The 12,596-nt window shown below is 43.3% G+C and overlaps 1 protein-coding gene across 3 annotated transcripts in view; it reads right to left on the bottom strand.

Moving 5' to 3' along the window:
* Positions 1 to 12,596, bottom strand: part of FRMD4B (FERM domain containing 4B) — a 323,175-nt gene that overhangs the window by 136,271 nt on the left and 174,308 nt on the right. The window contains exon 1 of one of the 3 annotated variants that reach the window (XM_078076107.1): positions 9,799 to 9,900. The exons of the other annotated variants lie outside the window; for them this stretch is intronic. Coding sequence (XP_077932233.1) covers positions 9,799 to 9,822 — 24 coding nt within the window. The 5' untranslated portion in view covers positions 9,823 to 9,900. Of the gene's footprint in view, positions 1 to 9,798; positions 9,901 to 12,596 lie in introns of those variants that run through there. 3 annotated transcript variants of the gene reach the window in all.

The following is a 12,596-nucleotide window of genomic DNA, read 5'->3' as shown; positions in this document are numbered from 1 at the left end:
GGTGCTTTGGGGGATCCACAGTGCTCCATCAGCGAGGTCCTGGCTGCCTCCAGTGCTCACTCACTCTGCCAGGCCCCAAAGCCTTTTATTAGACTGAAGTCAATGAAAAGAAATGCACTTTTTAAAAAACTGGAGAATTTTAAAACAGCCCTGGAGATCAAAGTCTGGGTTTTTCTGGCTTGGGAACTATTATTCTTATTACTGACACCTTTTGAGTCTTGGAGGGTTTAAGGCACTAGAGCAGGGAAGAGTTTTATCAAAGAGAAGTGATTTATTTAAACAAGAAAAGTGGATCCTATGGGCCTGGCAGGGACGGAAGGTGGAGAACCTGCAGAAGTCACCTCCAGATTTCCACGAATATTGTGGCTGGGAATTAGGAGTATTTGTAGAACTTGTGTTTTGTTCCATCATAATGCCATTCCTCCTGTGTTACGGCCAACCGATGCTCTGATTAGTTCCTGCTCAAATTTATACATGTCTCCTTCCTCTGCAACCACAGTGGTTGAAGTTGTTAACAAAAACTACACTGGGACACCTGGGTGGCTCAGTTGGTTAAGCATTCAGCTCTTGATATTGGCTCAGGTCATAATCTCAGGGTCCTGGGATCGAGCCCCGCATGGGGGCTTGAGATTCTCTCTCTTCCTCTCCCTCTGCCCCTCCCTCCTCTCGTGCTCGCTCTCTAAATAAATAAATAAAATCTTAAAAAAAAGTTTAAAAACTTCATTGAAGCCAGTTGGGGCTATTTTTTTTCCCCCTGTAATTGGATGGTATTCTATTTTATCCTTTCTTCCCTCTGATTATATAATACCAAATTTCCACCAAATTGTAGACACTCTCCATTTTGCTGGCTTCATTCATTGGTTGATTTTGTTTGCTTTACAGTGAATGAGTATTTTTTGAGCACCTACTCTGTGTCAGGCTCTCAGGGATAAAATAATAATTGCCCATTTTTGTGGTGGGAGGGGAATCAGACAGATGAATATGATGCCATAAAGGAAGTGACCAGAAATTATTTTTCTTTGATGTACAGATAATGAGATATGCCATTTTAAGTGACCTTCCCGTTTTCCTAAATCAAGATAGGGCGGAGGTGAAAAGGGCACATCTTTTCGCGTCAGTGTCCAGTAGAATTCCCTGGGATGCAGGAAATGCTCTGGGGTGAGTGGGCTGTTGGGTATGGCTGATGCTCTAATGATGATGGAGCTATGGTTAAGGGTGTCAGCCTCGAGGAGAGGTCCCAGAGGAGGAGAAGGAAAATGGTGCGCTTTACAGCCTCTTTAAATCCTGGCTTGGGGCCTCGGGCATTTGGTGAAACGTTTTTGAGCCACTGTTTTCTCATTTGTAAAATGGGAGGATAATACTATCCATAATCCTTCGCATTGATCTCCTCATCTGAAATTAGTGGGGTGTTCCTCCCCCTTTTTTCCTGCTTGTCGTAACCATGGGAGAAAATTAAGTGGTAGGATTAGAATTCAACCACCTGGAAAAAATTTTTGGAAAAATGTGTTCCTTCCCCCTGCCTGTTAGATGACACACGTTGAGCGGGGTCATCTGCTGAACCCAGTAAATTGTCACAGCACCATGCCTGCGAGGTGCCCTCGTTCAATGACCCTGGGGTTTCAGGGGTGCTTACGCAGGAGGCCTGAAGTCTGAACGCCTGGCTTCACATCTCAGCATGACTGCTTTATCAACTGTGTGATTACCATCCATTTATGCATGCACAAATATTTATCAAGCTCTAGTTGGGTGCCAGAATTTATCACAGACTCTAGATATTCAGCAGGGACACAGCTAAGGAGCTCCTTTCTTACACGCTCACTAGTGAAGGAGACAGCCAACAAACAAGGAAACCAACAAATACACAGGATGATTTCAGATCATGCTGAGTACCAGGAAAATAAGAAAACAGAATAATGTGATGCAGGAGAGTTATTACTTTAGAGTAGTCAGGAAGGGGCTATTTGGGGAAATGATACTTAATCTGAGATGGGAATGATAAGGAGTCAGCCTTGGGAATATCTGGGAAAAGAACATTCCAGACAGAGGGCCAAGTAAGTGCTAATACCCTGTGGTAGGAGTATGCTTTGTTTAAGATATGCTGCACAACTTTTTTTCATTATTGCACTCTTAAGGAGCCTCTCTAGACATTTTTTCCCCCTAATACCCTCCTCCTCTATGAAATTTTAATACAATAGATACATTGTATTCCTATTGGGTGGAGTTGAGCTTTGGAGGCCCACAAACTATTATAGTATCTAAGGGGTATCTTTTGCCCCTCAAGAACCAAGGTTCACTCTCTTGGGAGTGAGGTCTCACCACTGAGAATCAACAGTTTAAAAAAAAAATGGCAGCAAGTGTGGCTGGAGCTGGGTGGCCAAAAGGAAAAGGACAGGAGACAGGGTCACAGAGTTAATAAGGGGCTCATCAATGGTCCTCAAAGTGTGTTCCCTACCAACCAGAGCTTGCTGGAAATGCAGAGTGGTGCTCAGCCATCTGTTACGGCAAGCCCTCCGGGTCACTCTGATACATACTGGAGTCTGGAAAACACTGCGCTATGTCATGTACTTCACTGTGGGCCATAGTAAGGAGCAGAGGCTTTATTTTAAATGCAGGAGAAGGCTATGGGAGGCTTTTTGGTATGGGGGAAACATGATCTGGGGACACCTATAAAAGAAAATTCTGGTTACTCTGAGAGAAGGGCAAGGAGAGGCAAAAATGGAAGAAAGAGAAACAAGTCTTCTGGTTTGTATCTGTGACATGGAGATATGACTGAGACCAACTTCATAAGTTTGTAAAGAGGATAAAATGAGTGAATACATGTAAAGAACTTAGCACAGTGCTTGGCACATAGTAAGCACCCAATAATTATTAAAACTGTTCAGTTTTGCCCCTTATTTCTCTTTTTCAACCACCCACTGGTTAGTATCCAAATACAGATTCCCCACCCCCTTTAGATCCCTCTGTTTTTGCCAGTGTTAACCGATTTGGCTGCTGGTGGGCTGGTAAAGTATCTCTGTGGGCTAGTAAACCTGTAACATGTTTACAAGGCTGCTTTAGGTCCTGGTGAAAGTCCACAGTGTTCTATTCAGTTCCCTTTCTTTTTCTTTTTTACCATGAGATTTAACTGTTGGCCTAGAAAAGGAAACTTACTGTAAAAACCAAGCTTTAGAATCAGGTCTATCATGAACTTTGGATGGTTTTCACATCTGTCTAATAGGAAGTGCCCTAGGCAGGGAGGCAACCCACAGTGTAGGGTTAAGCACGCTTGGACTTCGGCACCAGGCAGTCTGGGCGGCAAGACCTGACTGCTGGTGGGACGCTGGGCAGTGAGTGAATGAATACCTGTAAATCGGTTCCTTTATCCGAAAAATGCAGATAGTAACAGCACCTACCTACCTACCTCATGGATTTGAGGCTGAAACACTAGAATGCATGGAAAGCACCCACACAGTGCCTGCCACAAAGTGTGAGACATGAGGATGATGATGATGATGATTGAACCTGCCACAGGTACAACATGGCTATGTGAACCATAACGGAACATGCAGTTCTGCGGGCCCCGGGAAAGGCGGAATACATGTTTGGCTTAGAAAAGACATCAGTGCATCAGGTTGATGATACACATAAAACATCATCAAGCAGGTTGTTTTCTATACATAATAGTAAGTGGATCTGAAAGAATCGTGCCAGCTCAGGAGAACTCCACTCAATGTCTTTATATCACAGGCATGGAAGGTTCCCGAGAGGGTCTTGATGGAGGGGTTTACCTTCAGAACTGACCTAAAGCGCCCATCCCTAATGCCACCCACCTCGCCCTTGCCCTCCTGCTTCCTGCCCAGCCGTCCCCTCCCTCTCTGGGCTCCAGCCACCTGGTCCTCTTCTAGTTTTTCCTCTATGTGATCTCCTTCCCACCTCAAAGCATAAGAGAGTAGGGAATGTGCACTCTAACCCAGTTGGACCAACCCAATTTATCCTTAAAAATGTAGATTAAAAGTCATTTTACCATTGAAGCCACAAACTGTGTAGTTGTTATGATTGAAGACTCGAGAGTCACATTGCCTGGGGCTCAAATCCTGATTCCGTTAATTTGCTAGCAGCACAATCAGGTGCAAAGGACTTCATCCCTTTGTTACTCAGTTTTCTGATCTGCATAATGGACAAAATAGTGGTGCCCTGCTCTGAGGTTTAAATCAGCTGGTGTACATAGAGTATCTGGAATAGCTCTGGGCTCTGTAACTGTTATTATGAGTGTTACTTTTTCTTTAAGCTCTCTGTACTTCTCTTCGCAGTACTTTTCACAATTGTAATTAAATAACGATGTACTTTGTTTACAGTATCTTCCTCCAGGGACCCTATCTATCTCTTAATCCCTCTTCCCCAGCTTGTAGCACGCACCCTATAAAACCAGTCCCTCAGTAAACATCAGTTGAATGAAAAAATGGAGTTGCTTCATTTATTTTTTAAAAATTGAGAAGCAATATAGCCTTTTTTTCATATAAAATATTTAAAAGGATTACTAGTTGATGAGTAGTTTATTTTAAAAAGAAGAAAAAAAAAGGATAATTAATGCAAAGCAAGATTTGGGGGGCGTGTTGGACCTCAGTACTTGCTCTAATAAAGAGGGGTGCTTGCACCTTGAGGTGGGCGCTTGGGGATGTACACGGTTACCACAAACAACATCCCACTGCTCCATCTCAAATGTAGTGGTTACTGCGAAATCTCTGTAGATTTTCAGATGAATCCCTGAAGCCGGATGGCAATTCTCATGGTGAGCAGAGCAATTACCTTCAGGTCCCACTAGAGTGACCTGACTCTCAACTCAACACAAGGCCAAGTACCAAGAGGGAGCCTGCCTCCTCCACACCCTGCTTGTTGCTGAAGTTCTCACGGCTGCTCCCAGAGAAGCTGTATAAATAGCTGCAGAGGAGGAGGGGCAGGACTTGGCTCTTAGATCCTAAATGCCTTCTATGGAGCCCATGTCAATTCCGGGACACCACCCTTCTAGGGGCTAAAAGAAGGTTCTAAAAAAATTCATTTCTTGGGCATCACATAGAGGCCAACTAGTTTCTCACCATGTCTCTGAAAGACACTGTTTATTCCAGTTCTTTAGCTGGGCTACAGAGACAGACCTCTCATAGTTCTACTGAGGTGAGAGGGGTTTGAAAAGATCGCCCCCCTCACCCAATATAAGCACAATGTGCTGGTGAGACTCTTGCCAGGAACACTTTCTATAACTTTGATCAGATTTGTATTGGATCCATATCCTTCAAGTGGTTTAGAACCAGGGCCTTAAAAAGATGGACCCTTGACCTCAAGCCCAAGACTGAAGGCTGCAATGGACACATTGTGATCACTTATTTGTGGACCTCCGCCCCGTGAAATCCGGACAAGTGACTACGGGCTCAGGGAAGCCCACGTGTCCAAAACGACGGAAGGCTGGTACATATTCTTACAGCGGCAAGATGTGCAGAGATCCGAATGTGGGATGGCCGATAACTGGTTCATATTTATGCTATTGTGAACATGAAGGGCCCTGAAGAAAATGACCCATTTATTACTGCACACACTCAATCTGCAGGTGGTGTCTGCCTATTTTCCTGACACTTCATTTCCTGCACTTGGGCTAGATGAATAATAATAATATTATTAAATATTAACTGCCTTTTATTAGGTGTGGCTTCAGTGCCAGAAGCTAGCTCTAATTCCCTCAACGACCTTATAAGGTGATTTTAACTAGCCCCATCAGACGGTCAGAGGTGGTCACTCAGCTCCTAAGAGGCAAAGCAAGGTTTCCAGGTGAAGATGCAGAACACTGCCCTCTCACCACTTCCTCTCGCTCTGGTTTCATTGAGGCAGAGCCTATCAAAAACAGAACCTTTACCAACGGGCCCGCTGGACGTGTTGGCATCACCGCTGGTTGTAGTCGACATTGTCTGACGTCTACCTAAATGCACCCCTGTCGGTTTAATCCTTTGACTTCAAAATCAGGTTAATTAAATTCCACTACTCACGGCCATTTCCCGTCAAGAGCTTTTGCACTCCCCGAGAGTGAGTGGCAAATGAACTACAAGTCTAGCTTGTAAGAGCTCCAGAGAGTCACTGGAGAGTTCCCGTTTGCACTCTCCTGCTGGCCCAGGCTTCCTAAGCTCGCGGTGGACGCACCTCATTCACCCTTGTGAGCCCCCGCCTGGCCCATCATGGAGGCAGCACATACAGGGGGAAATAGGTGTTGACTTCTAAAGAATTATTTATTTATTTATTTGACACACAGAGAGAGATAGTGAGAGAGAGAGCACAAGCTCGGGGAGCGGCAGGCAGGCAAAGGGAAAGGGAGAAGCAGGCTCCCCGTGGAGCAAGGAGCCTGAAGTGGGGCTCGATCCCAGGACCCTGGGATCATGACCTGAGCCAAAGGTGGACACTTAACTGACTGAGCCACCCAGGCGCCCTGACTTCTAAAGAATTTGGAACCCAAGGAGCAGTGTCCCATTTCAGGACAAGAGCTGCATCCACTCTTCACAAGGTCCTGATTTCTTCCTAGAGAGCATTCCAGCATCTGATTCAATTTGATGGTTCAGTCATTCTGCCATTTCCCACTTGGCCTGACTTAATCTGCTCCTTCTCTCCTGCCACTGGGTCTCCCCGCAGCTGGGTCATTGGAGCCCGTGCCCTAAACTCCTTCTTAGGTTAAAAGGAAAATATCAGTGGGGAGGAAGGAAGAAGGGAGAGAAGGAGGAGAAAGAGAGGAATGAGAGAGAGGGAGATGGAGGTTAAGCAGAGAAGAGAGACACAGAGAGCTGCCATTTTTTTCCGGGTGACAGGGAAGTCACTACAATTAATTAGAGGTGGAACATTTCAAAGCTGGAAAGGAGCCTCAGCAGGAGTCTAACTTCTTCACCCATGAATGTGGACTTGGACGTCTGGATGGGAAGAATGAGATCCCCTGAGGCCACAGAGCTTATCAGTAAGTCACCGAGTCAGACCTACAATCCATCCCCTCTCTGTCCACTGTACCGTTCAGCCCCGTCCCACTGCTCTACCAGATAAAGATGCTCTGTTACGGAAGGTCAGCTTCTGGACTAATTCCATTCCTGATTGGAAAACCTGAATCTAAACACATCAAATTGAAAAGGTGGTATTTAGTAAAATCTTGAAAATAAATACAAGTTCTGCTGACTTGTTCATTCTAACTCTCAAAGACAGAAGAAAACAAAACCAAAAGAGAAAATAAACCAATAGAAGAGAACAGAATTGAACATATCTTTACAGCCTCATCTACAAAGACTTCCTTTAGGGGGGAAAAAAACCTCTAAAATAAACAGAATATGCCCAATATCTTACTTTTCTTTACTTGCTTTTATTGGAATGATAAACTGTTTTGCCAGATTAACATATGTTAATGTATATTTTAGCCTATATTCAGCTTTTTCTCTCTAGTTTAAAAAAGTCTTTCATTTAAAAATTTTTGCAGTTTTCCAACATCAAGCGAAAAAAATAAAAAGGTCTTAATTGGAGTTTCATGAAATCCATCTCAGGGACAAACAAAAGTCTCCTACTTGAACTATGATCTTGAGACAGGCCTTTACTAAGAGCTCACTGATATTTTTCGGTTCCTACAATATTTTCAAAGCAAAGAGAAAGTGTTTGAGTATATTTTTACCTAGGACCACAGCTTGTGGTGAAAGTGACAAGGCGGCTGGTTCCTTTTCTTGGGGTCTTTCATGTACTTGCCTATGGGTTTTTGCCAACAGGTGTAAGCAGTGCATAATAAGAAGCAAAACTTCATTTGGGCATTTTTAGTCCAAGTTAGAAGTGCATAAATGAGAAATAACCCTAGTTGCATGTAATTCAGAGATGCTGGAAATTAGACAAAGCAATCAGCTGGTCCTGGAAATGACACAGTGCTGGACAGAGTATAGAATCAGGACTCTGGAGATTCTAGGCTGTGCCCTGCCTTTAATGGAAGATGAGATCTTAGAAACATTCCCCCAGGACTCTGGATTTTAATCCTGTTGGTAATAGAATGAAGGGACTGGGGAAACTTAAAAGATTTCTTTGGGCTCAAATATTCCATGGCATGAACTTATTTTACAATTCTACTCAACCAGTGGTCTTTGTCCACCACCCATCCCCTCCCTCCCAGTAGTTATTGACCACTTGCACTTGCCCCATGGCTGGGGATGGGGTGGGTGGAGGGTGGGGTGGGGGGCATGGTATCTGTCAGGAAGAACCCCCATTCTAGTAGCCACCACTTTCCTGTATGCTCCAAATGGAAGGCCAAATAAATGGTTCCCTGGAACACACAGAAAACGCTCTAGACTGGAATTTGGAATGTCTGGGAATATTTTAGATCTTCTGCTAAGAAACGGAGTTTCTGATTCCTGAAGAGGCTGCATCACAAGAGAGTCTCACTTCTAGAGAGGTCTTATGGTCTGAATCTAAAGAATAGGATCATCTAATGTGAAGCCCTGGGTCACCATAATGCTGGTCTGAGAACCAGGTCAAAGGACTACATTTTGGTTAAGATTATATTCCTTTCTACTCCTTCAGATCATAAGATAACTTTAGGATAGAATTAATTTAGAGAGTGCCGAAAATTCGTTTCTCAGGCCACACTGTGGTGTTATATTATGGCAAGGGGGTATTATCCCAGTGCCTATTGTGATGTATTTATTTCCTTGATGTTTCTCTTCTGTACCAATCCTACCCACTTCCTCCACAGACTTCCTTCTATACCCAAGGGTTTTGCAGCCTCCTGGATGAGACAATTTCCTTTGTTTTCTGAAGTCAACCCAGATTTTCCTCCCCTCCTCCATCTCCGACATCTACCTATCAGAAGAAAATGGACACTTGGAGTTAAACTTGATGAGTTTACCAACACCGCATTACAAGGGAGGAAAGAAAAAAAAAAACTTCCCTTAAATTAGGATGTAGAACTTCCTCTGACAAATCATACAAGTTTTATGAATTAATTAACAGCCATCCCCCAAAATGATATTCCCAAGGTCACTGCCTTGAGCTGTTGAATTCTGATCACATTATGGTCTTCACCATAAACTAGACTCGGGGACAGAAATCACTTTTCCTGCTTCTTTTTCCAGGCAAGACAGGGACGAACATTAATAGGTCCTTTTAGAAAGGCTACTAATGAGCTCTAGATCCCCACAGAATCTTTGCTGCCAAGCGCTCACAAAGATAGAGAAGCGCTAACCACACACATTATACTGAGGACATGATTAACAACTGGAAATCCAAAAGCATTTTCATGCTGCTTACTGACACAGTTCCTGCCCTCTCCCTGTCCTTTCCATATCCATAAAGGAGCTCTAGCCTTTAAAATTAACAACCACAAAAAAAGAAAGTAAGAAAGAAAAGAACAAGGGTATGTGGGGGAAGGGAGCGGTAAGGTAGAAGGACACACTTCAACAACAATTGATAAGTTCCAAAGTGAAAACAAGAAATCAGCCTTTTAGGACCTTTAAGGGAGCAGAGATCGCATTTAAAACAATGACAGGAAAACGCTCCAAAAGATAGGTGTTAAGGACCATCTCCATTTTGGTATCAAACTGGAGCATAGCCAAATCTTTTTTGGAAAGAGTAATTTTTTGAAAAGAGTGGAGATGAACTTTCCTTGGAGTTTCCTTTTCTGAAAGTCAGATTCTGGAATATTAGTACTTAGAGGACTCCACCCCAGTAAAATATTAAAATCTGCCCAAGATTCGGCTACGAATACCAGTGAGAGCCCACAAAGCACCATTACACCTTCTGTAGTCAGAACATTATAAGAGAAATTGTTCTTACCTCCGAATCATGATCTCGGCTCATTTAAAGGGACTGGAGAGAACGTGCAGGACAAAGGACACATGTATTAAGCGCTTGTGATGTGTGTGTGTGTGTGTGTGTGTGTGTGTGTGTGTTTCTCCAAATAAAAGCTGGTGGAAGTAGGGATCTGAAAACCCTGACGCCTTCCGCTGCCATATAATCGCAAGGAAATGACCTTACCGTTTGTTGCTTTGATTAGAAACAAAAGCCTTTCAACATGAGTCAGGAGAGCCATGGGGAAAAAAATAACCCAAAACTTCTATTTCTTTTGGGTACCTAAAGTTTTTCTTCATTACATCTTTAAAACACATGATGAAATGTTGTTTACTATTCTCTGAACTTCACTGATGATGCATGACGTGGGATGGGCTAGGCGATCGAAGACTCCACACTTCAATTTCGGCTCTTCAGTCTGTTTATGTTCTGCACAAGGCAGGCAACCGAATGCATACAAGCAGAAGGAATACTGAACTCAACTATGTCCCCACACCCATCTCATGCCACTAGCTTTTACACTCGGAAAGAAACTCAGAATTCCATGAGACAACCTCAATACTATCTATCAATAGCAGAGATGCCAGACACAAACAAAAAATCTTGGCAGGATGACTGTGGTCTCAAAAACGGATCTATTTCATCATTTGCATTGAACAGAAGCATTACTATTGAAATTACTCAATGCATAGGGAATAATTGCAGTATGTTATACTCCAAGGTGGGGCAGAAAGAAAAATATACAGAATCCAGGAAAAATAATAAGTCTGTGTGTTATTTTTAGAATGGTTAAGTAAGAGCTTGTGACATGGTACCATGCTTCCATCTAAGAAAAAAAAAAAGAAGAACCTTCTGAAATTTTGTGCAAGTGTGTGGTACAGTTAAGGATGTGAATTCTAGAGTCAAACCTGGGGTTTTATAGCTGTGTGTCCTTGGGAATGTTACTTGACCTCTCTGAGAATTTGTTTCTTTTTTTAGTAAGGTGGAAATAAAAATCCCCAGCTTATTAAGGGTGTTGGAGGAATTAAATGAGACGATGCATGCAGAACACAAAGAATTTGCTCGGTAGATAGGCATATAACACATGTATTTAATGAGGAACTCTTCCCCCTTCCCTCTACCAAAAAATATCTTACCCCTGCGCAGTGAGGGAGTGGCTTTACCTTGAAGTCCTTTCAAAGACTCTGATTACTTTGAACCACAATATACAATCCGGGAAGACACAATAGCCTAAAACAACTTCAATCAATGCCAAGTTTGGATGCTTATTCAGGTCACTTGATAAAATCAGTGGAAAAGGTGGCAAAGAATTCAATACAGACTTGGTAATTATTTGTGGGCATGTGACCTCACAATCGGAGGGGCTGGATGTTAGAATAAATGAGTTACTTATACATCACTTTAAAAAAGGCTTTTCAGGGGCGCCTGGGGCGGGGGGGCTCAGTTGGTTCAGCGTCCAACTCTTGATTTTGGCTCAGGTCATGATCTCAAGGTCATGAGATAAGCCCCGTGTTGGGCTCCGCACTCAGCAGGGAGTCTGCTGGAGATTCTCTCTCTCTCTTCCTCTGCCCCTCCCCCTGCTCACATGCTCTCTCTCTCTAAAATAAATAAATATTTAAAAAAATAAATAAAAGGTCACGCAGCAGGTGGATATGCTGGAAGACCATGCATGTGCACCTACAGGATGGATGGGAGAAGGAAAAAAAAAAATGTCATGCGATCATTTTTTTTCATGCAATCATTTTCCCAATGAAATATCACATATGGAGATTCAAAAAAGTGCTGTCACTCCCATGTCTTAGGCAGGAGTGACGATGTGGTTGGGATAGCTACGAGGATGACTCAAAGATGGGCTTCTGTCTCAGGGCCGATGCACAGATGCAGGGCAAGAGGCTGAACAAAACCACTGTGTAAAGAGGGAGAGTGCCAGGCAACAATCACTCAAATTCTCAATCTATAGAAAAAATGATCTGAAATACCAGGAGATATTCCACTACGGAATCTGCATTCTTAAATTTGTATATATTCAAGTTGGCCCCAAACTTGAATTTTTGGTTTTTGAATCTTCTTACTGGGAAAATGGAGAATTTATATTTTGGGGGACTTTCTATTTGTGTATATATAGCAGTAAAAACTCCATAAATGGCAACTTTTCTTACTGGGTTGGAGAGTCTCCTGAGAGAATTAATGGGACATTGCCAACTGTATGGGAAGAAGTTTCTCATGTTAAAGGACAATCAGAGTTTTGATAACCAGTTTCAGAGTTGAGGCAACAGGATGGGCTAAAACCAGGAGGCCAGGCCAACTTGAAGGTCCAGGTGAAGGCCGACATTCTAAATACAGGGGTGGGGCAAGGCCAGGTTATGGCGATGGGAGCACATGGGAGAGTTAAAACGAGGTGACTGTCAGAGTGTCTGTTGGTTTTGCCTGTTCAGAGTCTGATTCACCCTTCCTAATCACAGATCCCTGCTTTTCTATGAGGGTACCATCCACATGATTAGGGTGAGATTAACCTTATCTCCCCCCCCCACCCCACCCCCGCCCCTGCATCATGTGATGAACATATGATTCAGGAATACTGGGAAAAAAAAAAAAAAAAACCACTCTACCCCATACTCAGTTATAGGGATCGGAGAAGTGTGTTTGTTTTTGTTCTGGAATTATAAGGCTCCTGCGCTGAGTCTGGGGCTACCTGGGTACCTCATGCTGGGCAGAAGAGTGGGAGAGAGACAGACTTCAAAGACTGTCTGAATCACTTTAACTCCCACTTGTGCTCAAGCTAG

Source organism: Halichoerus grypus, chromosome 1 (genome assembly GCF_964656455.1).
Source record: "Halichoerus grypus chromosome 1, mHalGry1.hap1.1, whole genome shotgun sequence".
NCBI classification, from domain to species: Eukaryota; Metazoa; Chordata; class Mammalia; order Carnivora; family Phocidae; genus Halichoerus; species Halichoerus grypus.
Note: the sequence above shows the minus strand (reverse complement) of the source record. Positions and strands in the feature narration are given on the sequence as shown.